The sequence below is a fragment of the Haemorhous mexicanus genome, chromosome 2 (assembly GCF_027477595.1).
Source record: "Haemorhous mexicanus isolate bHaeMex1 chromosome 2, bHaeMex1.pri, whole genome shotgun sequence".
Taxonomy (NCBI): Eukaryota; Metazoa; Chordata; class Aves; order Passeriformes; family Fringillidae; genus Haemorhous; species Haemorhous mexicanus.
This window is the reverse complement of record NC_082342.1, coordinates 82705126-82730171: the sequence shown is the minus strand read 5'-3', so window position 1 is coordinate 82730171 and position 25046 is coordinate 82705126. Positions and strand designations below refer to the sequence as shown.

At 39.5% G+C, this 25046-nt stretch overlaps 2 protein-coding genes across 10 annotated transcripts in view; one reads left to right on the top strand and one right to left on the bottom strand.

Moving 5' to 3' along the window:
- The window catches only part of STK24 (serine/threonine kinase 24), a 52170-nt gene extending 43148 nt beyond the window's left edge, over nt 1–9022 (top strand). For all 5 annotated transcript variants that reach the window (XM_059839272.1, XM_059839276.1, XM_059839273.1 and 2 more), the window contains 6 exons: nt 45–230; nt 477–622; nt 1515–1638; nt 2546–2614; nt 3514–3650; nt 5984–9022. In XM_059839272.1, coding sequence (XP_059695255.1) covers nt 45–230; nt 477–622; nt 1515–1638; nt 2546–2614; nt 3514–3650; nt 5984–6020 — 699 coding nt within the window. In that variant the 3' untranslated portion in view covers nt 6021–9022. The remainder of the gene's footprint in view (nt 1–44; nt 231–476; nt 623–1514; nt 1639–2545; nt 2615–3513; nt 3651–5983) is intronic.
- Nucleotides 9023–12346: 3324 nt separating this feature from the next.
- Nucleotides 12347–25046, bottom strand: part of FARP1 (FERM, ARH/RhoGEF and pleckstrin domain protein 1) — a 200858-nt gene continuing 188158 nt past the window's right edge. For 4 of the 5 annotated variants that reach the window (XM_059839267.1, XM_059839268.1, XM_059839269.1 and 1 more), the window contains exons 20-27: nt 23018–23086; nt 20982–21071; nt 19834–19916; nt 19388–19500; nt 18730–18893; nt 16186–16293; nt 15035–15186; nt 12347–13946 (exon numbers count right to left, since the gene is read on the bottom strand). In XM_059839267.1, coding sequence (XP_059695250.1) covers nt 13865–13946; nt 15035–15186; nt 16186–16293; nt 18730–18893; nt 19388–19500; nt 19834–19916; nt 20982–21071; nt 23018–23086 — 861 coding nt within the window. In that variant the 3' untranslated portion in view covers nt 12347–13864. Of the gene's footprint in view, nt 13947–15034; nt 15187–16185; nt 16294–18729; nt 18928–19387; nt 19501–19833; nt 19917–20981; nt 21072–23017; nt 23087–25046 lie in introns of those variants that run through there. The other variant, XM_059839271.1, reaches the window with a different exon arrangement.

Genomic DNA, 25046 nt, shown 5'->3' with positions numbered 1-25046 from the left:
CTTTTCTTTCTCCAACCTAATCTTAAAAGCATTCTTTCTTACAGGCAGATATCTGGTCATTAGGCATAACAGCCATAGAACTCGCAAAAGGAGAGCCACCTCATTCAGAATTACATCCAATGAAAGTTTTGTTCCTCATTCCTAAGAACAATCCACCAACGCTGGAAGGAAACTTCAGTAAATCTCTCAAGGAATTTGTTGAGGCCTGCTTAAACAAGGACCCAAGCTTTGTGAGTTTCATGTTTGTCAGTGTGTAGTAGAGAGCTTGACTGCTTTACATGGATTGCATGAGTAAGTGTCATTCAGCTTCTCTAATATGGTGTGACATAAGTGATGGGTATATTTTTAGATACTGTATATATTTAAAATCTCATTTGTATCAAGACTAAACTCTGGGTGTCTTTGTTTTTCTAGTGAGTCATTTAACGCTTAAACACGGTAAAAAAAACCCCAACTCTCTCTTTTTTTCTTTTAAGAGACCTACTGCAAAAGAGCTTTTAAAACACAAGTTCATTTTACGAAACTCCAAGAAAACATCTTACTTGGCTGACCTCATTGACAGGCATAAGAGATGGAAGTCTGAGCAAAGTCATGACGACTCCAGTTCTGATGACTCGGATACGTAAGTTTGAGGAGTCTATAAAATATCCTCCTTTAGGAGCCAAGGAGTTATTTTTAGCACATGTATTGCTGTATTCAGTTATTTGCAGCTTTTCAGCTTAGTGGCCTGGCTAAATGAATGCAGTCTCAATTTTAGTATTGGCAGGGATTTCATGCAAGTAACATTCACTTGGAAAAACTCTCCTGGCCCATATTCTGTGCTACCTTCTCTTTTATGTAGGGTCCAGGGTTCTTCCTAGGTATGACGCCAACTGTTCTGCAGGCAGAAGGTCTCAAGATGCACAGCCAAGTAACAATGTGCAAATGAGATTCAAGTGAAGAGATTGACACAACTTATCCACAAATGGTTTAAATACCTCATAGTAAAGAAAACACAACTATTCTCTGCAATTCCAGGCTGCATGCTAATGGCAAGCATCAGGTTATTTCTTGGGTGACATTACAACTGTCTATTTCTCTACAGTATTAATGGCTTCATGCTTTCCAGTAATCACATTTCCAATGTCTTAGATATTTTTCTAGGCAAGAAAAGTGAATTTAGTTTTCTAATTTCTTCCCCTTTCCCTAATGAGTTGAGGTACTCTGCTAAAGCCATGTTTCAGATAGCAATAAAACACATCATCTAACTTGTTAATATGACTTGAGAAAATATTTTCAATCTGTAATGCCTCACTTCCTTACATCTGGTGAAGTATCTTGGTTTAAAGTTTTAATTTGTCCAAAAAAATAAGTTACCTTAATTTTCATACTTGTCTTTATATGTAGTGGCCGGCACAATAGAATCCTGATCTTGGTCTTCACTGAATTTTTATATTTAGTGTGTATATTTAATGAATATCAGCAGTAAGGTGTAGGTAATAAAAATTTTTTTTTTTTTTTCCTTTCCTTTGAAGTGAAGCAGATGGTCAGGCTTCAGGTGGGAGTGACTCAGAAGAGTGGATCTTTACAATAAGAGAAAAAGACCCCAAGAATCTAGAGAATGGAGCAGCCCAGCCTTTGGAGTTGCAAAGAAATAAGGTGCTCAAAATAATGACTTCATAATACAAGGAGATAATTCTGCTTTAATAATTTAGTAATAATTTATTACTTTAAAAGCATTTATATTGTGAAACTTCCAGAACTTTTGCTAAAAATGTATTTTCTACTGTTGCCTTTCACAAAACTTTTTAAGTCTTGAATTTTGGGCATTCTGTTAATGTGTCCTTTTTTGTAGTTGACAAAATACATACCAAAATTTTTCTCTGGTTTGAAATACAACCACTGGAGGAAGACGAGGCAATAGTATATTTTTAAAATCTTATTATGTATAGTAAACTAAAACCAGTACATTGCAAATCTAGGCTGGAGTTTTGGAGAAGGCATTTTGGTCTTTTAAGGAAAAAAGAGTACAATGTAACAATGAACAGAATGTGCCAGTGTCCAAAAAAAAAAAAAAAAAAATCCAAACCCAAACAACCCAGAATAAGGGATGTTTAGGAACTACTCCATTGTATTTCCTCCAAGCCATGTGGCCAGAGCAGGTTGTTGCTGTGCTGGCTCTGAAAATTCTGGATAAATGTAAGAAAAATATTGTATCATCCAGGATAAACCTTGTAAATATCAGTATATTTATGACTTAGTTAATGCTCAGTAGAATTGTGAGAGTTTGGTAGTTTTGGTTTGTGGTTTGGTTTCTTTTTTCTTCCCTTCTAATTTTGAGCTTGCATGTATTTGAGGTGCTACAGTCTCAAATTTTAATTCAGCCTCTATTTTTCCACAGTGCTTTGGAATAGTATGTTGTAGGACATTTTCCATATATGGAAACAGAGCTTTCATAAAGTCATAAAGTGTAGCATGTTGGAACTACATTTTGTCTTTAATTAGCATACAGTGAGGATGCTTTTTTTCAAAAATAAAATTGGTCAGATTTTTTTTTTCTTTAAAGGAGAAGGATATCCCAAAGAGGCCTCTATCCCAATGCCTGTCTACAATTATATCCCCTTTATTTGCAGAGGTAAGTTATTGCTTTAAAACTTAACAATTCCAAAGTTTATCTGAAAAAAAAAATTGAAAAATATAACGAATGACACCTAAGGTTGCTACTACCCTTTTTGAAGTAGCTGTGTTAAGTTTTAGCTATGCCTTTGCTATGTCTGCTTCTGAGATCTGTATTTTGCTCCTAACAGTACTTGATATGCATGGTAGTAACATCAGCCATGATGGCCTAAAGCAATGAACATGACAAGAAAAAGGTGTGTAAATGTTTGGATTGCAGCATTCTATTTTTGACACTACCTTATGTGTTTATCTTATTACAAATTTCAAGCTCAAGATCTATTCCAAGATACAGTTGTAGACCAGATCATCAAGAATTTCACTTTTGAATTTCAGTGTTGAAAACTGTATTTTGTTCCCATTCTAAGTTTTGCATTTTTATACTCTCGCCCCAAATACTTAAAAACAACTTTGAAAAGAATATATGAAGGATAAGAGAAGAATTTATGAAGATATGATTATTTTTAAAAGTTGATAAAATTACTGCAGTGTATATGTATAAACTATAGGTGTGCAAGTATGGATACTAAAGTATAGGAAGCACATCTTGAAACCATACAGCTATGGTAAACACTGCTTTTTTTCCTTGGGATGCTTCGTTGTCAGTTTTGACTGTGAGCATGCTGAAAAGGATGTGTGAAGATTGAAGATGTGTGAAGATGAATGACACCCTGATGAGTACTGTAAAGACAAACTTCTGCTTGAAAAAAGTCTTCAGTATGTGAGGGTGTATGATGAAAGTCAAATGCTGACATTATGAACACCGATGGTCACTTCCTAACAAGCTTCTGCATTATATTGTGTATAGAAATATTTATTAATATCTCATTAATATATTTCTTCCTGGTTTCCTTTCAGTTGAAAGAAAAGAGTGAGGTGTGTGGTGGTAACACAGATTCCATAGAAGAACTGAGGAAGGCAGTTTATTTAGCTGAAGAGGCTTGTCCAGGCATTGCAGATACCATGGTGTCACACCTTGTGCAGAGGCTTCAGAGGTAATGAAACTATCACAGTATGGCTTACAGAAAACTGAAAATCTGATTCTATAAATATTTGGCTTATGTTGAATTGAAAGAATTAATTTTTGTTACTAATGGAGAAGAAAACCACTTGTGCCTGCAGTTTGTGCAGTTGTGTTTGCTTACTGGAAAAAACACCTAATTGTATCAGCAGTTCTAATTTTTTGCTTCAGGTGATAGCACATGTGCATGTTCATCCTGTCAGTGTGCATAGTGTGTCAAATGAGACTGGACAGGCTTTTCCCTTTGCAGTTCATATAAGGGACACACACTTCCTTGGTGTCTGGGTGTGTGTTGCAGAGAACACTCTGTGTCACTCTTAGGTTTTTACCCACATGGATAAATTGACTCTTCAGTTGGTCTGTTTCCCTCACTCACGTGGTCAGTGGTTCTTTGTTCATTCATTAAAGACAGTCTGTATGGCCTTTGGGTGACATCTCCAAAACCAATATTTGGTCTTACTTCTAAAGGCCAAATTTCATGAGATTTTCTAACTGCCTTCCTTAGGAATATATTTGGAAGAAATAATCAATTTTCTGTTCCTTTAAATGCTGCACAAGTAAAGATAAGAGGTATAAATTTCAGAATTGCTGCTGGAAAAGGTTATAAATGTAACATTGAAGGCTCTAGGAGCCCACAGCTGTTGTGAAACTCACAGCAACCAGATTGGATTGCTTGGTACTAGAAAAAGTCATGTCACTGATTTATCATGGACCACTGCATGGAAAAAGATCACCCTGAGCAGGTGTCTCCCTTACACTGTCTCTAACCACAACTTGGTAAAGTTTAGGAATTCACTGCTTTGAGGTTGAAGTACAGGATTTCCAGGCTGACACTTTCTCCTTCAGTAAAAACCAATGCCAAGAAACTTGCAGTCAATCATGTTTGTTGCTTTATGGGCTGTTAAGAATGAAGCCCAGTCAGCATCTCTAGTGCTGGAAGGTTACTTCTAATGCCAGATGTCCTGTCCTGTCTCATTTGGTCCTGGCAGACTTGAAAGAGCTGCTGGAGCTTCCATCTCAGTTGTTTCCATTAGGGGTTCCAAAATTGAATCCAGTCTTTCATCAGCTAATATTTCAGTGTCGTATTTTTATCAGTCTGGTAAAGGATCTTCCTAGAACTGGAAACCTCAAAGACCTGATGCTGCAATTGAGGCCGAAAATGGCCATATGGAGACAGTACCAAGACATGGGTGTTTTGGGGGATGCTGGAAGTGATCTTACTTGTTCTGTCACGACAACAACATTCAATTTTTGTCCTGCAAGAAAGATTTCAGGACTCTTCATATACCTATTTAGCATAGCTTTCCTTCTGTTCTGCTTCCTTGGACTGTTACTGTTTTTCTTGGTCATAATGTCTTAGATCAGTGAAGGCAAGCACTCCATTCTCTTTGTAGGAGAGAAAGAATTATTCATAGAGAATGTTTGTCAGTGGATCACATCTGGGTGAACTGTCTATTTTTCAGGGATTGTATTCCAGCTAGTATAGGATAATGACTCCAGAAAGGGAGTGAAAGAATGAATAGCAAGAACTCCCACTAAAAATGAGCTTGAATCATTCCACAGCTTAGTAGGTTTCCTTTGGGGATAAAGCTGTTTTTTTGGAGCTAGTCAAATTCTGAAAAAAATAACTCCTTGTTCAAGTGCTACAAGAAGTATGCTCTGTTACATTACTAGGTCATTCAGTATAATACCCACACAATTTGATAGCTAATTACTGAAGATAGGTTTTCAACACCAAGTTTTTGATTATATTTTCACTCCCCCTTATGATTGGTAAGAACTGGATTTTGTAAGCTTGTCTGAATGAATTAACTGGAACCCTCAGAATAGCTGCCCAGTAATGTGCGTGAATCCAGTTACCTTCCCCCTCCAGCTTTGATCTTGGATGTTTGGTGAAGTTTACTGGAAACTTATTGTGATTAAAAGGTGTGCTTATTTCTTTGGATGATTTAAGAAATCTGCTTAGATCAAGAGATAGAGTTGTCCTGGTCCAGTAATATTTTGAAAAGATTTAATGTAAGCTTGCAGAGTAGGGAAGTTGGAGTCACTAAATGTTCTTCTATCGTTAAGAGCTGCTCAATAACACATTTGAGCACAGGTTTAGCTGTTTGTTAGGGAGCAGTGATACTCTATCAGGGTTGTTCAGTTCCACGGCTCTTCCTTTAAGGTGTGGTGGCAGTGGTGAGTGCCATTGTGCAAGGAAAAAGGCCGTAACTTCAACAGCATAAAATGGAGTCACTTCATTGCTGCTTCTTGTAGAATGCCTTTCTAAAAGTTGCAACAGTAACTATTTCTTTTTCTCCTCAGATATTCCCTAGCTGGAGGAAGTTCTTCATCCTACTGACATACTCTTCCTTCCTGGCTTTCCCAAGACAGCAGAGATCCCATGGTGTCTGCATTGAAGGCATGCACCCTGATGCTGTTATGCCTCGCAGTCTCTGGAAAGTCCTTGGGAGGAAGGACATTCTAAGAGTGAAAATGAAGTCTCTTGGATGGAGGCAATCTTTTTCAGCTCCTTAAAGCTATAATTTTTTAAAATGATAATTCACATATTCCAGGGAGGTGTCCTTTTGTAAAATCTGAAATGTATATTTAGGTTTGTGATAGAGAAATTGAAGATATTGAGAAACCTCAGGTATCTTGCTTTAAGAATTCCACTGAGAGATGGAGCATGGTTGTTGGAATTGTGTACAGATATGTATATAATGTCTTTTTTAAAAGAAAGCCTTTCAATGTGCATAAGGAATCACTGTGTACAAAATGGTAAAGTGCTTTTGTAGATAATGTTAGTGGGGTAAACATTTGACAGGCCATAACTGAGCATTGCCTTGCCTTTATTACATGTAAAGTTTGAATTATGTGATAAGTGAATCTCGGTTAGATTTTTGTATGTGAAGTATTTGCCATTGAAAGAGTTAATCCTGTATTATAGAACCTTCTATTTGTTCCTCAGCACAGACATAATTTTATTCTGTTTCTCTAGCATTTCTTTCTTTTTACTTATATTCTGAGCATCACTTTCTGTTCATGGTGTTACTTCTAGTTGTTTTAAATTTCATACACCTGGTCTCTCAAAGCTTTAGATTTAAATAATTGTTCTTCCTAGAGAATGAGTTCTTTCATATCTTCAGTTTCAAACTGTGCCAATGCAAATTCTGAAATAGTTCAATTTTAGCAACAGATATTTGTGAAGCTTGTGAAATTCAGACACAGTCTTTTTTTCACCTGAACATGTTTAAATGCTCAGAGAAATCTTTATTCCCTTCATTTATGCTGAAATATCTCTTTAAGGTGTAGATTCTGAGACAGTGGCAAATATTTCTTTATCATGCCTATTTTTATCATTAAAATGAATGTCTTTCAGCATAAAAGAAAAATTATCCATAGATTCAGTATTTGGTCTCGCTGCCTAGATCTGTGCATCTCTTCACCACAATGGATAGGTGTTGGACAGAGAGACTGTAAAACAGCCCAAGTGCTGTGTGTTGCGTCCTGCTGCTCGCCTCTCCAGAGAAAAGTTACTTCTTGAAATTCTGAATTTCTAAATTTCCCCTATTCCTGTGAGGGAATTTCTTCCCTATTCCTGTGAGGGCTTCTAGATAGCTGACTTCAGGTGTCATAGATCTTGGAAACAGCAATACTAGTTCATTGGTTGTATGCACAGTTGATTAGGTAGCTGCTATTTTTTTTTCCCTCCACAGTATTACTCTGAGGTTCACCTTGGTTGGTTTCACTAAGACTATATTCAGGTTCTTCTTATTCCAGTAGCTAAGAGAGCATTTTTGCCTTCTTTTAATGAGGAAATTGGTGACTTTATGCTTTGCATGACTGTGAGGTAACTTATATATTTACTTTTTAAAAATAATATAGATGGAAGCTTTGGAACAGAAAGGCTTAACATTTAAAATACAGGCATATCTGCCTGGCTTGGTACAAGAAACCCAGGTACTCTAACCATTGTGGAAGCTGGTGAGGTCTCCTTCCAGGACTTCTATCACCATGGTAGCCCTTAGTCTATGCATATTAATAGCCTTAATTTATTAATTTAAGAATTTAACAGTAAGAGGACACTGTCTTGCTAACAGAGCTAATAAACTTCTGCCCAGGTTGGAACGACAGTTGGAAGAAATGTGGGTGTGTGTTCATCTTGAGGCCATGCTTTCAGGCATTACTCATTTGCCAGCCTAATGAGGTAACGGGTTTCCTTTATGGCTAAGGAAATTTAAAATAAATTGAACAATGCTAAAGTTTGAGCAATGTTTTACAACTCCACTTTGATTAATATTTTTAATTATGTCGTTTAGTGTGCTCTTAAGTGTTATCGATAGGCTCACTTTTGAGGGAACAAATTTAGCACTGCTTTTGTGAAATGGGCATCAGAATGCAGTGCAATGGAAATTTACCTGTTGATGTCTCAATATGAGAACATTCAGCCTTCAGTAGATCCCTGTGCTGTGACTGCACAAGGAAATCAACAGGTGTGTTTGTACTGGAAATATAAATTATCAGTGTAAGTTGTTCCCTAGTCATCTGTTAATGTAAGGACTGGGAATTAAAGTGAGCTTACTTGGAGATGCATAGAACTCTGAGACTTAGTGGGGAAGTTAAACTTGTGCTGCTGGCTTGAATGTCAAGAATTTATCAATCAGCAAGTTGAAATAAATTCTAAGCTACACCCTTTGAACACTCATTTGAAAAGTTATATATATAATGTGTTCTGAGTTGCATTTTAGTTGTGTTCCAGGACTGTATGTTGAGGAAGTACTTCTCTGAGTAGATAGTGGCAGAATTTGCTTGATGAATGTGTCAGAGCTTAAGATGAATAAGACTTGTGGTGAGGGCAGGTGGCCAAAAGGTTTGGGCATTTAGAAGAAGACAAGACCTCATTTATGGTAGAGATGTGTATTTTTATATGTAATATACAGATTATTTAAATATAGACTATCTTAAACTGAGATTCACTGAAAAAAAAGTGTGCTGTATCTTGAATGTAGAAGTACAATCATTTGCTATTAAAAAGTATTGATGCTTTAAAAATCAGGTCTATATTGGTATCAGAAGAGGAGCTTCATTTGAAAGAAGCACCACCTCAGTTTCTCAGAGGAAAAGAAGTGTATTGATATTTTTGAGAGGTTTTTTCATGCTTAAAACATGTCTGTGTTACGATGTTGCACTGATGATTTTTCTGTGCAGGTAGTACTTCACTCAGTCTTGACTATACTAAATGACAAGCTATCCCTATTTATGCAAACCTTTAAATTAGTAGAACTGCTTATTTGTCAGGGATTTCATTATTAGGCAGTAAATAAACTCACTGTTTAAAAACAATAAAATCAGTTATTTGAACTGAAGGCTTGCTTTTTTATAACTCTCAGATCTACTTTTTTACCTTAATATTCCCTGCAGTTGCACTTTGTAGTTGCTGACCAGTTTACTGAAGGATGATGTGCAAGGGCACAGAACACTTTTGGTGTAGTAACAAAGCAGTAACTTCACTCTGCAGTGCCACGGCTCCTTTGCAGCTCCATCATTGTGTGTGAGCTTGTGGGAACAGAAGGTAAACTGATCTTTGTGAAATGCCCTAACTAGGGTGTTCTGCCCCTGCTGTGCAAGAGAGGCAGGTGGAGGGGGAAGGTGAGGTTGGGTGTGTTGGCACCTCACTGCAAAGCAGCTGGCTCAGTGTGAGTTCCCATCCTCCTGTACCATGGCACCCATCAGCTGCCTCTTAAGGTGCTTTTAATGTAGTTGGGCAATGTCTTTTTTAGCTCTCACTACTTTATGTCACGTTCTGTATTACTTTTTATATGCATGGTACCAGTTTGTAGTAGTTTTGCAGTAACCTGACTTTGAAGGAAATGTGTTTTGCCTTCAAAAATGTCACCATTGGAAGATTATCCAGAGTGCTGATAAGCACAGGTGTCAGACAAGGATCAGGACAATTCTAAATGTGTTTTGTAGGCTGCTGGTGAGGAGCTGAAGGTGTAGCACAAATGTGTTTCCTGTTTTTAACTGTGTTGTGCAGATGTGCTGGGAACTGCACTGAGCACATGCCATGGACAAATCATATGCAAGGGTTTCCTGCCACCTTTAATGCCTGATTACAGAGGACCATGAAAGTGTGTGTGTCTCGTTTTCTGTAACATTGCTGCCTGTTTATAACTGTGTTTTAAATTTTACTTTTGTCACTACACCAGCACAGTAAACCTCCTTGTAAACTACATGACCTAGAAATAAAGAAGGAAAAATTTCATGAAATGTTGCCACCTGAGTGGTCAGTGAGATGAGATTCAGGGGCCCTTCCCTGGAGAAGCTCTCTGGGCTTCTAGAGTAGTTATTGCCCATGTGCCAGTAATAATATGCAGAAAGGTTATTAAACAGTGTTGGGTTTTTTATGGCAATCAGATCAGAATTTGTAGCACTTGCAGATGACAGTGATTTAAAACCCACCTTGTAGCCTCCATCCTCCCAGCCCAGTGAAACTGATTAAGTGCTACATGGATTGCATCTTACCTGGTGACAAACTGTGTGACAGCTGCACTCCTGTAGTTGTACTTCATCACTATTTTCTGCTGCTAAAAACTGTATGTGTGGCACATTGCCCATTATTTTGTCCCCTACCAGCTTTCCTGTGCCCCAGGGCAGAGGCAGTGTCCCTGTGCTGTAGCAGCTGGAGTTGTGCATCTGCCTGCATGTAGGTAACTGTGCTTTCGAGGGCTAAGACCATGTAATTGGTCCTGTATAGAGAGAAAGAATGGGCACAATTGGGCTTTTCAGGTCTTTCTTGATCCTCTTTCTTGTTCTTGGCTGATGGAATGGCAGGCTATTACACCCGATTTTGTCTCTAAAATGAATTTTTCTTCCTCCTTAGTGAGAGATTTGTATCAAGATTTCTGCAATCACAGCATGTTTTCCGCTACCTGCTGACTTGTCTTTCAGTCTGTCATTTTTGTCTGGTTTCAGCTGAATTTACAAAGGCATTAAGGTGTCAGTGTTGTTCAAATAAAATGTTCTGAAAAGAGGTAGTTTTGAGGTATATTATCAAACACATCTTAACAGAGGTTAAATTAGACAGCAGATAAATGGTGGAGATGCTTAATCTTGTTGAAAAAACCACAGGAGTCCAGGCTTTTTTGATCCCTTTGCCTGTGGTGCTACCTCCTGAGGCAATGAAGTCCCTGTTTTGTTTTTATTTGTCCATTATTGGAAACTGGCAGCTATTTCATGGTGAGTAATAACAACACCAGCAGCAAATCTCCTGCAGTGCCCTGAGGTTTTCCTGTAGCTGAGAGAGATGCGTTTAGTGATAGCTCCTGACCTGGAGCACAGTGACCCTCCCTCTCTGCAGGCCCTGCTTGGCTGAACAGGCAGTGCTATGATGGGAATCAGGATTAAAAATAAGTCGTTGTACATTAGAGCTTTCTAGTACATTGAGTTTTAGTCACACATGTAGACTCTGCCCATTTCCAAGATATGAGCATCAGGACAATTGATTTTACTCTCTTACTATCATTTCAGTTTTGGGTTAACCCTGGGAATAGAAAAACTTAGAAAAATGCTGACAGGTGACAGCAGTTCAGATGGTTCCATTTTAAAAAGAAATTAAAATCACACTAGTAAAGAAGAAAAAAATAATCTTGTGTTAAACTTTTTTTTTATAGGAAAAATAATATAAAAAGGTGAAAATGATGATTAGGTGGGTATTCTGAGAATTGCACCCACAGCCTAACTTGGTCTCTGCCATTAACAATAAATATCACTGTATTTTGGTCTTTGCCTTACTTTCCAAATTCACCTTGTGTAAAAATGGAACTTAATGAGAAACAGTGTTACTTGATTTCTTTGGAGAGCTCAGAATAAACTACTGCAGCAGATAGCAGTTAATGAACGTTCTATCCAACAAGCCCCAGGGTTCTAAATTAAAATTCAGTTTTGGCTGAATTAAGGGCATGGCCCTCAATATAATTTCCATTTACAAAAAGCCTTTCACTGTTATAGATAACAATTGTAAAGGGAAGAGGCAGGGCTTTGTCTTGTAAGGTACTATTTTACCACTCAATAATAATAACTTTTGGCAGGACCAGGTCTGCAGCATTTTACTTCATAGCAACATTAAGTGCTGTTGCTTTTCCAGCATTGTTTTCCCAGAGCAGTATGGCTGCAGCTGAGTTGTTGTTCACCTATGCTGTGCTATTTCCTGTTCTCACTATGCAGATCAGTGCTCGCATTCCTGGTCAGTCCTGAAGCACTGGAATCCCTGTATGTTACTACAGGGCAGGGTCACAGGCTCAGAATGGGACAGTGGGACCTGCAGCTGAGAAAATGGGCTTCAGATTTTCCTACCTACTTTCCAAGTTTGTTCTTCAGCACATCCTAGCCAGAGGCAGTGCTCCAGGGTCAGTGTGATTATTGCACTGGTATGGAGAGCCAGGGGCACTACCTGAGGCAAAGAGCAACTGCAGCCCTCTACCTGCCCAGGGGGATGAAGAGTCTCCACGCAGCTGAAGGAAATGCTCTGGAAAGAGTTTTCCTTTGTCAGGGTGTGCTTGGATTTGACCATGGGGACTGCTGCTTGTCCTAAAGGGTTTGGAGCCCACCCTCATCTTGGACGGAGGTATGTCTGGGGCTGGGAGTAACAGAAAGAACACTTCACTGTCTCGAAACAGGCATATGTACAATGATGTTGTGAGGTATTTTATTCCCTTTTGTTGTGAGCAAAGCTGTAAGAAGCCATTTTACACATCGCACACACACAAGCCATTAACAAAGCGAGTAGCTGGATGAAGAAAAAGCAGGGATAGAACTTCCCCAGCTTCGTTTCCCAGACTGACCTTCAGGCCCCCTCTGCTTAGCACTGTGCTTCCTCCAAGGCCTGTAATAGTGATGGGTGTTAAAAGCACAGCAAACTTCTGCCAGTGGAAGTTCTACATCACCCTAGTGACAGTGTTTCTTAAAACATGAGGGAAAGCATCTAAGCCTTGCAGATACAGTGCTGCCAACCTTCTCAGCGCGCCACCAGCTTATCCAAAATGCCGTGCCAGCTGATGTTGAAGCTAGGCATACAGAATGGGTAATTCTGCTGCAGGTTGTGTGAGTCGCTCTCTGCCTGAGCCCCAGGGGAGAGAGGGAGAGACTGAAATTCTAACTATAAACTGGAAGTCAATTTGGGATGTGTAGCAAGCAGGATGAAAACTCGGGGCTTCAGTAGTACCCCCCCCCCCCCCATCTTAGAGCAATTTAGTTACCAAAACACTACAAATGAATCACAAATAGCTGCAGTTCTTGTAGCATACAGGTTTTCTTTCAAGTTCGTAAAACAAACAGCAGAATGTCACCACAGCCTTTAATTTCTTCTTGTACGTAACCATTCACAGTACATTAACAGCCCAAATAATATTGCACTGGATTATTTTAAAAATTTTTCGTCTTGCAAGTAGTACTCACTTTTCAAAGCCAACAGATGAACAATTTGGTCAATTTGCACCAAAAAAAAAGGTTAGATAAGAACCCTATGCTTTATTTATACCACATGGATGTGTGACCCCAAAGGGAAATGAGAATGAGCTGTCAACTGTTTCCTTGTTAAACACAGAAAATTAGTAAATCGTTGCCGATTAAATGTAGAAAGACTGGGAAAAAAAGCATGAAATCTGAAAGTTATCTCATTCCTGTTAGACTGCTTGCTGTATATATAATTATATTCTATACTGTGAAAATCCATCTACATTTAAAAGCCCAGCAGTCTACAGATTAACATGGTAAAAAAAATAATATATTTTTATGAAAAGAGAAGAAAATAGTGTTTGCCTCAGAGGAGAAAGTTTTCAAGATTTCAGTCATCTGGGAGTTCTTTTAGGTGCAATCTTTGAGGCAACAAAACGTCTTTTGGCATTTGGCACTCTAATAAGGACAATATTTTAATACTGGCACAAGCTAAAAACAGCACAGAATGACAAAATACAAGACATGAAATGAACCGCAGCCACTGGGATGATGGTAAGCTAGTTTGTATATTCAGAGAACTTAAACAGTTTTGCTGAGGAATTGTGAAAGTTTCTGCAAAACCATGGTTAATTCTCTTCTTTTACCAAAGTGTAAGTTTTCCTAAACTTGGAGGGAGAAAAAGAGTTTCAAATGTCGTCTAGAAAATCAGCAGCTGCTGGACAATCAACACAGCGGCTTGTTCAGCCATCAATAGGCATGAGGCTCTTTGTGACTCAGAACTCGAGTGCGTGAGGCAGAGCTGGTGGCACTTCGGATCACTTCCATCCATCTGTGAGGAAGCACGAGGAGAGACACGAACAAAAGGAAGGTCAGTTCCCAGGGGAGGATTTCACAGGTACAGTCTGTGCTATTGGTTGTACAGTTTGAGTTTTAGTGCCTGCGGGAGCATCTTCCTACTTTGCCCCTAAATCTATCTCAAGGCAAGAGGATCAACTGCCAAAACTGTAAGGAGGTTTAGAGAGAACAGACAGCAAGTCCCAAACAGCAGGTAGGGGTCCCAAAACTTGTGAAGTTAATAGAGGTTTTACTTGCTCTGCAGACACCAAATATCTTTTTTCTGAGTGGTCCAAGCAATGAGCAATTGAGACCAACCATTCTTAATCTGAGAGCAAAAAAATGTACTTGAGCTACAATTTCTGCTTCTTTTTCCTAAAACTGATAAAGGCATTTTGTGTTTTTATTTTATCACCACTTTCCCACAATTTGCTGTGCTTATAGTTTTGGACTGACATGGCTAAAGGTTAAAAACAGCTTTCTTTGATGAAGACATGATTTTTGACATGTTCATGTTTCATATAAAAGAGCTAAATTAGTTCCCTGTATGAACAACCACAAACCACAAATTAGGAATAGTGCCTTTTCCCTGACTCTCCACGTATCTGAAGTTCAGTGGGAGGTGTAAAAATTACATGGTGAAGTGGCATAAATATGTAGTAGGAACAGCTGCTTCTATAAAAATTGGAATTTTGTTTCAGGTGTGGATTTTCGATGCAGTTGTACTAAAGGAAGCTAAGCTATTCTGAAGAGCTACTGAGGTGTTCTGTGATCTGTTCACATGCTTCCTGAAGTCTGAGGCATGGAGCTCTCCATACAGCCATCCTGATCAATTCTGACTGGATAATTCCAGGTTTTGCAGTAATTACTGTTACTCCTTCCATATCATCACAGCCAATCACTTGATTTTAGCAGTATCAGGTTTAAAATTTCTTTTATAATTTTAAAAGGTCCTTTCTCCAGTTGTGCTGAACCACTCGCCTGTATTACTGAACCAACTTATTAAATAAACTTTGTATCTACTAACCTTTGGAAGAATGCTCCTGGAATTTAACAAAAATTTTCCCTCAAAAACAAACTTACCTTTCAAAGGTGTATTCACTTTCAGCCCTGAAGTAGTACACATGGGATTTGAAATGCAGCTTGAACACATAATCTTTGTGAATGTTTTCAGATTCAGAAGGAAGGGTAAGTGAATATCCCAATAAAGGAAGGCTGGCTAAAGGATGATTGTCCTGAAAAGATATGATGGAAAGTGCTGTGAGATCAAATGCCCTTAAATAAAGAGAGCATGTAAGTAAATGGAAAGCAGATACACCCTCATTTAAAGATCACTGTGTTTCTACACATGTGCAGAAAAATACCAGATTTATATAATTGCAATAAGATTAATTGTCTGGTAATTTCAGCTGGTCATCATTACAGACCCTTTGCATATGGATCTGCTGCAGGTTGATCCCCTCAGTATTTCCGTGAAGGAAAGCTGGCTCATATCTTGGGAGTTTGACTACTTTTAAACTGATGAACATAATGCTCTATCATTTGCCACTGGCAGGGTACCACCCAGGTTCATCCTCAGCTTGCAATCTCCTACTCCTTTAGAGCTGTGCTGGCCACCCAGCAGGTTCACTGCTGAAGTCCAGTTACTGCATGGCATTACCCCTCTTACGTGTGGAATATCATCCAATTCCTTCTTTCATCATTAAGGATTTCTGTAACAATGAAAGCACAATGAAGCAACTCAAGTTACTTTGTGCTTATCCCCTGCTCAAACAGATTCAGAAGTCCAAGAGATTCTAAACAGAAATCCCCTACTTTTGCAGTAGGATGTTTGCTCAGGTAGATTAAATCACAGACCACTGTTCTCTTGTTTGGCTTAAGTGTCAGTAATGGTAAACAGAATTTGTAAGTCACTATTAAGTTTTTAATTGTAGCGATAAAGGCCTGTTTTGAACTTGCACCACAGCTTCTGAGCAGTGGTGAGCTCTGCTGTGCTTTCAAGAATGATCTGTAGTGTGACTGCTGAAAGTGTCAGGAAAGAACTGGCCCAGGAGTAGTGAGACCAAGCCCTGGCTCTGTGTGCCAGTGAAGGCTGTGTGTGCAGCCATGCCCAGTGCACCTGCTGCTCCAGCCTTCAGCATCTGTGACTGATATCCACTTTTCTTTCAGCTGCCTCTTTGGAAAAGAACCCCCCACTGTCATCCACAGCCACTCACACTTGCCCAGTTGGTTACCTGGTGCGATTTATAGAAGAACATGCAGAAGTTGGTGAACACCACCCAAAGCTTCTGCCACCCGTTGCTGTTTTTGAATTTTCTTAGCAGATTTCCAGACAGCTGATTCTGAAACAGATCAAAAGCAGCCAAGTAAAACAGTGAAAGGTGCCTGCAGCTTAGTTATTCGTAAGAAAAATTATTTGCTTTTATGCGGTTTTAAGTGACCTGGTTGTAAATGAAAATGCTTCAACTGACTGGACGTACTTTTCTTCTGCATTTTGCTACTGCTGAGCAGTACTTAACGTATTTTGTTGTTTGCAGCTGAGTACTTCCAAAAATTCAAAGCTACTACACTAATTATTTTATCAACTGAGGTGGCTTTTGGTAATCTGTTACTAAACCTCAGTCTTGTTAATCCTACTCTCTTTTAGAATGGTACTTAAATAGAATGGAAACAGAAAGTCTGACATGAATTTGTGATGTAAAGGAAAATTATGACATACTTTGGAATTGCAGATAGAGATTGAGGTCTCTGTACCCAGGGACTTCACATGGTACTTTTCAAAGATTTCAAAAACAAGGACTGTTAACCTTATTTTTAGCTGGATTTTGGATAGTTTAACATAAAGGAGGAGAAAGCCATAACCAAGTACATATATTTAATGGCTAGTTGAAGCAACTGCTCTTCACATAGTGAAGATGGAAAGCCAAGCATCATTGTTCCTTGCAAATGAAGGGGGGTTTTTAATGAATTATCAATGACTTCCTATTCCTTGTTGACTGTAGGGCTCTTGCCTGGATCACAGTAGCTGCTTACATCATTTTCTTTATCTAATGGAGAAGCTAACAGCTTAATCTGTAAAGCTTAATAGTCGAAATCTGGGGGTCCTGGTGTAGCTACTACAAATGAAGTATTCTTAAAAAGTTCTGTTTTCACCAGCCTGGGATATGCATTAAAGCCTTTCCTTTAACTCATTCTGTTCTCTGATATCTGGACAACTGCCTCCTTGCCCTAAGTTACAGGTGTACTCCTTAATTTTCTGTTACCTCATTACTCTGGAGGATATCATAAAAGGACAGGCTTTGCATTCGGTACCAGCAGACATATGAAATGGAAACAGGCCGCTGATCACTGATCAGTCCAGCAGGTAGGGAGGAACAGTCACTGACAGAGAGAGGCTCTTCTACCACGAGAGAGACAGAAAGGAGGGAGAGACACAAAGAAAATAAACGATAACGCTGAAGTGAGAGGCACCGACAGGACAACGTGAGCATGAGCGGGACCTGCCACGCATGGAGCAGCAGTGGAGCTAGAGATGTTTTCACAGAACAACGCATGGCTCCAGGGTGGGCTTGGTCTTCACTGCTTTGTGTTCATTTGAGGCACAGGGAAGGAACAAAAATGAGCAACAATGAACACTGATCTCAGACCTAGTTAGATTTGCCTAACTAAATGTTTTAATCATTAGAATGAGTCACTGGTATAAGTTCTATATCTATTTATAATAAGGCCTCTGCTTTAGGGAAAACTACGCGACCTTGTCCTGGGCTGAACTATTCCATGAAGAATGGAAAATCCCACCTATGTGGGACCAAAATGAGGCTCTACAGCCAGCATTTTCTAGTACAGAATAATTTTGTCATATGTCAGCAACAAACTCACCTCCCGTTTAAAACCAGAGGCAGTTACACAAACTGTGAATATGTTTGTCCTTATATCACTATGTTCTGATCAGTATCTCTCCTCTAGAGCAATGGTGGCCTAATGTTTGAGGGCTGCCACTTAAGTGCAAATCCACCCAGCTTTAAGATTCCTTCTTCCATTTTCATAGAGCAAAAATTTCTTTTTGCTGAGGGCTGTGATAAAGTACACAGCGCTCCTTGGACTCTCTTCGGTGAAGGAAGAACACCTCAGCAGGCTTACCACCTCATCCTAAAACCTACACTGAGCTAGAAGTCTTTCATTTCAATCTTTGAAAAGACAATGTCTGCACCTTGGCTGTTGAGTACAGAATTAATGAATGTGTATCAAATTGGCTTAGCTGTGAACAGAGTGGTAAAAAAGGGGTTTATTTTGAGGTGGAAAATGCAAATAAAGGAAAAGCAAATGAGACTGAGCAATGAGACAAGGTTCCAGAAAAGATGGCTAGGTAAAGAAAGTAAGTTAGTAATACACATAATTAAAACTCTGGCTGCAGCAGCTAAAGACAATATCCTTTCCGCTCGAGCAATGACTTAATGCCTCTGTAACTGAAAGCATTAAGACAGTTTGAACTGCTTTACATTCTAAAGGGCATCAGCTTTTTTTTTTTGACAGTTACTTTTATGAAAATTACAGCTCTAACTATTTTAGAGAGGTCCACTACAGGAGCAGATCTGTGCTGCTTGAGCGATGGTTTTTATGCCATCGTTTGGGAATATGGGAGGCGCTTTAATAAGCGTGCCTGAAACTTCCCCAGGAGGAGACAAGGGCACAGTGCACTTGTTAAGGAGGAGCAAAAAGGAAATTGTCATTGAAAAGCGAGCCTGGAGCTGCAGTTCAGGTTGTTCTGAGGCAGATACCTCCACAGCAATACTAAAGTCGACCATTGAAACACTGGTATTTCTGTGCCAGCAGACGTGCACCGTAGTGTTGCCACGGTGTGGTGACTGACGTTCGAGTGAGGTGCGGGATGCACTGAGGTCGTCCTCAGATTCCTGGTCTACAGTAGTTTCATCAGGAGACTCTATGAAATGCAGGGAAAAAGCATCTTTCTTCCTCTATGCAACAACATATATAATTGGAAAAATTAAACAAATCAATTCTGTCCGCAGTATTGTGAAGTAATTTCAAAACACCATTTTAGAAATAATTTTGTGCAGACTTTAAATAGATTATTTTATTTTATATATTTATGTGTTTCTGCAAATGTTAGAATTAAAGGCTAACTACCCTGTTTTGTTGGTGTTTTTAATACCTTCCAAGGACAGGCACTGCCCAAATAGTTCCTGGAATCATTATGGTTGAGTCACTTCTCTATTCAATGAAACTTTCTGCTAACATCAACAAGAACATTAAAATGGCACATATCTCAATATATCTATACATATATATGTGTATAAATCAACTTCAAATGTCTCAGTTTGACCTGTGGCCAGCGCTTCTCACCACTTTGCTTAGAAGCAACCACCAATCATACTGCCAAAAGTGAATAAAACCTACTCTCTGGCGTTTACTTACTATTGTCAGGTGGGCTGCTTGCCAGTAACTCTGGGGCAGGGCCACTGCTTTTCTCTGCCAAGTCTATTGCCATCTGGATGTCCTCAGTCCATTTGTCCATTTCAGCACGGGTACTGACAATGAAAATTCAGGTTTTATTCACTTTCATACAGGCTTGTGTCTAAGAAATAGACACAAGCTGAGCTTACTTTTAACTGAAATAAATAAATTCAGACACAAGATGCTACTTTTTTCTCCCTGATTACTTAGTTTTGGTTCCAGCTTGCACAATTGCCACTCTATTATGTCCCATCCACTTTTTTCTTAACAAGTGGCTTTCAGGAAAGAATATACCTTTGAGGAGATGGTTTTAGGAGCAAATACAAACAAAATGATGCCTCTCTGTCCCACTGTGACAGCTGCAGAGAAATATAACTCACATGTGGACTTTGTCTCCACTGAATTACCTTGCAGCAACAACGATGGACTGGTGTTGACCTCGTAGTGTCAGGCAGTGGGGAACTCCCCATTCCTCCTCACTTTCCTCCATCTGAGAGGTAAAAGGCCAAATGCAGTCAGACTGCAGGAAGTACGTATTTCTTAAGGTGAAACAGTGAACTGAATGAGCTCTTACCATTGGGGAGAATAAAATAGGAGAAATGCTCACAAACAAATTTGAGCTAGGTATTGAGGACTTGCTAATTTCCAGTGCCTTTCAAGTTGGACAAATAGTAAGTTCTGCAATAACATCTTGAACCAAAAGCATGGCTTTGTCTGCTTTGTGTCCAAGAAAATAGCGGTATTTTTATCAGAAGAATGATTTATTGTACCAAAAGGATGTGTTAAATGCTGGGAGTGCTCTGGGAACTGTAGCATAGCACAGTTCTGCTGAGAGCAAGTCCAGGCCAAATGGCCACCAACAACTGACTAAATTCCTTAAAATGCTAGATAAAACTTGAAACCTTGCAAGTGTTTAGAGAAAATCAATTATTGTGGTAGTGACAATTTAATTCAATTCTCAGGAGAACAACACAGAATTGATACCAAACAGTGCAAAGTTCCATTGAAAATAATGGAGGGAATGAAAGCTTTTTGAAATCAGCAAAAATATTTTTGAAACAATACAAGAAGAGGTAATAAGATGCTATTGGCTTGAAATGGCTATTTTCCAGAAGAATTGTAACAAGAGCTCCAAGTAACATTTTGCTGCCAGATTCCCACTACTTTGGCTTTAAGATATAGAGCTGGAAACATTAGGAAATGCATTTTTAATAGAAATTAGATTGTTGCTACTCTTTACTTGTCTTGTGTGTGTCTATAATAAATTACTTGTAAGAATCATGGTCAAATGAATGGTTGAAAAAAACAAAGAACCCATCTCCAGAGAATTCTGCATTGTGAGGAAGCAGCCCTCAAAAATGCCTTTTCCCCCTTCACTTTTGCTATGTGATCACCTCTGTGCAGAAGGCTGCAGGAACAGATGCTGAACCCAAGACAGATTGAGAGAACACCCCCTTTGCTGCTGTTCTCAGCCCAGCACAAATCCATCAAGCAATTAAATGGGACCACAGCTGGCCACTTAAGCATGAATCCCTTAAGTTCTCACAATACTTACTGTCATGCCATACAGTGGAAGATGCCCATGGACTTTAAACTGATTGGATGCTGTCAGGCCTCTACTTGTGTACAACAGGATATCATTAAACTAAAAAGCAAGGATAAGCATCATTAGAATGGTGTTGGCTGGCATGTATGTATGTGAAAAAAATTAAAAGAGAACAGTGAATACAGGAAAGTTGAGTATTTATATGGCAGTCCTAATTAGTGAATCCAAAATATTGGCTTCCACAATATTCCACTACCTAGTGTTAGCACCTGTTATCTTCCCTGCCCTCCTTTCTGGCTAGTTTTAGGTATGATTCCATAATTTTCCACTGGATATTTTCTGATGACTTCTAATGTTCCCGTTGTGATCTCTGGGTCTGAACTACCAAGCCACAACAGTGGTGAAACAGAGCGGTACATTTTATACATTTCACACTCTGCTGCACTTTGAAGCTATGGAAGGTGTGTCCTTCACCAATATTTTCTCCTGCTTTGAGAGAAAAGATAGGTAAACCTGCCCAAGAGGTGTGTCCACCTCAGCCCTTATAACCAGAGTGGCTGTCTTTTACTCCCCATATTCAGAAGGAAGCTGGGAGACTTTTTTTAAGGTAGATGGTTTTATGTTCAAAATACCAAGGTGAAGAGACTGAAAATCTCAATTTGTAGAGCTTCCAGCAGGTAACAATTGTCCAAAGCATGTCAAATGACTGCCTGCATTTTGTTGCCATAAAACGAACAGAATATTTTCACTGGGCCACCTGGGTCAAAAGGTGCTTTTCACAAACCAGAAGGTTGTGTCAAGAAAATCACACTCTGTGGTGTGAAACAGCTCTTAACATAGACCTCTACAATGCAGCAGCAATAATTCATGAAACTCTGTGGATCAGCCACTAGAGGGGGATTTAAATATGCCAATGATTACACGTGCATTTGGGATCCCACAGTACTGACATGGGATTTTACCTCAAAATAGATTCTGGTGCTTAAGACAGATAAAAAACTTCTTTGACAGTGAAAGCAACTGACTTGAGAGTGTTGCTTTTATTGTTCTATACAGGTATAACACCAAGGCATCATCTAGTACCTGTTGGTATGCAAGAAAATAGGCACTGTATTCATTTAGGCTTCCTCTTCAGTGCCTTTAAAGGCAGAGGATAATCCTACTCAGGTAGATTTATCAGGTTATATTTCTGGCTCATTTAAAAGATTAAATGCCAAACACCTTGTAAAATCTAGCACACTCATAAGCTTTTCTACACAGCCATGGCCTTCACCTTTAGCACACAAGAAGCCAAAGAAGCATTCTTCTGCCACACTGCACTGACTCTTCAGGGTTTTGTGTACTAAAAAAATCTGTGCACTCTGCTGGGCTCCCCAAGGCCCCAGCACCAAGGGCACAACAGCAGTAACATGAGGAGCTTGGGGGCAAATCAGCTGGCTGAGAAGAAAAGAGAGGAGGAACTATCCAGTGGACTCTTGTGGATGAGAGACCGAGTGGGATCATCATAATGTCAAACTGGTTGGAGGAGACAAACTTCCCTAGTACAAAACTTGCAAAATGCATCTCCAAATACAGGCAGGTCCATCAACAGGATGGGCCCTCGTGTTGGAATTAGAAGATTTATGGAAAAATTTGGCTCTGTAATGTGTTCTGAGAGCATTATGTGAATTATTGTTCATATCACCAGGAGTCACTCTTTATCTTCTTTTCTGAATATGATCACTATCCCTGGTGCCACTTTTTATTTTGTAATGATGCTGCTTTTATTTAAGACAAGGCGCAAGGAGGTATTATTTTATCATTATATTCACACTGTCATATCAAAAATAGTTTTCTCTTTGTAAGAAGCAGTTACAAAGGGAATATCGGATTTGAACAGAAATGTAGGTTCTTAACAACCAGCTGCATGGGTGATGTACCATGTTAATTTAAATAAGGCTGTTTAAAAATATTACTGTAATTCAAAATTCAAGTCTAACAGTTATGTCTAGTAGATGCCTAGAGTTACATTTCATTGTACAAAGAAAAATTGTCTTCTTGCTTACCAGAAAAAACATCCGTTGCTGTAAACCTTTTCCAGACAACTTACTAAGACTGCCCAGCCTAATAAACTCCTGTGGGAAACAAATACAAGACAAAAATTTATCTCCTGCAGAAATGCTTATTTTTTTAGTATGTAAACAGAAATATGACTACTTGGTCATACAAATGACTTGACTGTCAGTTACTAAGACTTTTAATTTTATTAAATATGTTAGAAATCTAATTTATAGGATAATTTCTGATTGTAACTGTCTTTAGGATAAACTCCTTTCTTTCATATTATGGAAATTCAGCTAAGCAAAATTGTTTTTACCTGACAATATCTCCTTCAGACAACTCCCTCTTTCCTCAGTTTTTAATGAGTGTTTTTCACAGCAGAAATGACATAAAAACTGATGATATATGTGTTCCTGGTTAGCCACTGGTAATCTTCTGTGGTGCATATGGCATACACTCCTCTCATTCACTGCAGTGTAAACCAGCTACACAACTCAACATCACCATTAGCAGCAGACAAAGAAAGACATTTGTCTGGCAGTGTGAGTCATCCCAGCACCATCCATGTCATATAATACAGCACATTAATCCAGACCATAGTGTTTAAAAAGTTTAGGGATGGAAACAGAGGAAAAGTAGAACATCTGAAACTTTCAAAATGTTGGATTTCCTGGGCTTACTGTGAACTATGCAGTAACTCACCCTTGTATTTCTCTGAAACCCATGAAAATATCATTTTTCTGTCACTTCCTCCAGCTTCAGCTAAGAGGTTTATATTTATTTATTTATTACAAGGTCATTCTACTCACAATTGCAGATGTAAAAACCTATATAAAACACTTAACCAGCTGCATCTTAGGAATAAATTGGCTCAGATCAACCTATTCAGAGAAACAACGCAAACGCCTTAGGCTTGCTTTGGTGTGTCCAGTCCCCCCACCTGCACTGCTGAGGGGCTGAAGGGTGGAAAAGTGGCTAGAGGTGCTTATCCCTATGCCACAGTAGGCTCATGGCACCAGAGAGGCCACAGGAAGCTGCTGATGGCCACCAAGGAGTATTTATCATAACTAGGGCCATGTGGTACCACCCGATAGTCCCTGGCAGGCTCAGCACCAGCATGGCCAGCAGTGGGGACTGCATGGATCCAGAGCTGCAGGTCACTGCCACCTGCAAGGACAGCCAGCCATGGGGGGTTTTCATACCCAGTACAGGATCCAGCTCAGCAGCAGCAGACATCCTGCTCTGGACAACCTGAAGAGGATGGGGTTACAACGGCATTTGCCTCCCAGGCCTGCCTGCACCAGGGCAGCGACTTGAGTCAGAGCCAGAACAGCCAAGGGCTGGAGGCAGCAACACCCTGGGCATGTGCCAGAGCATGGTGGCCAGTGCTTCTTGTCTTGGCAGGGAAACAACTTCTGCCCCCCATCTGCCTTTTCCTTGAACTTCCTAGGACAGGAAGACTGCTCAGACTTTAAATAGACTAGGGTAGCAGAAACACCCGATGACAGCATTTAATTTCATGTGATAGAGAGATGCAGAGGCTGTGAAATGTCCTGAGGGACTTGCCAAGGATGTGAACAGTCTGTGGATCACTAGAAAGAAACATGAGCTGTGGCAGCTGCTTGGAGACAGGCAAGAGGTAAAGGGAGGGAGTGGGGAGCAGCCACAAATGCAGAAATACCTGTGCTCAGCACTGCCTTCCCAATGGCACATCAACTTCAAACTCGGCTGCAAGTTCTGGTTTTGTGTATTACACACAAAAGTAAAGGGAGTGGGAAGGAAGCTACTTCAGCAAGAGACAACTCTCAAGTATGCACACACAGATACGTGTGCCTAAGAAAATAAAAAAGGCTACAAATATTACACTGTGGGTCATTTGTTCTGAAATGAGCCTTTGATTTTAAAAAGGCATGATAAGGAAGAAAGAGAAGTTGGTATTCTTACGGCACAATTAAAAGTGTTTACTTAAGGCAACACTGTCTCAAAAATTATTGCCTAATGTTACACATAGGCTGAAAGGACTGCTCCTCCCCA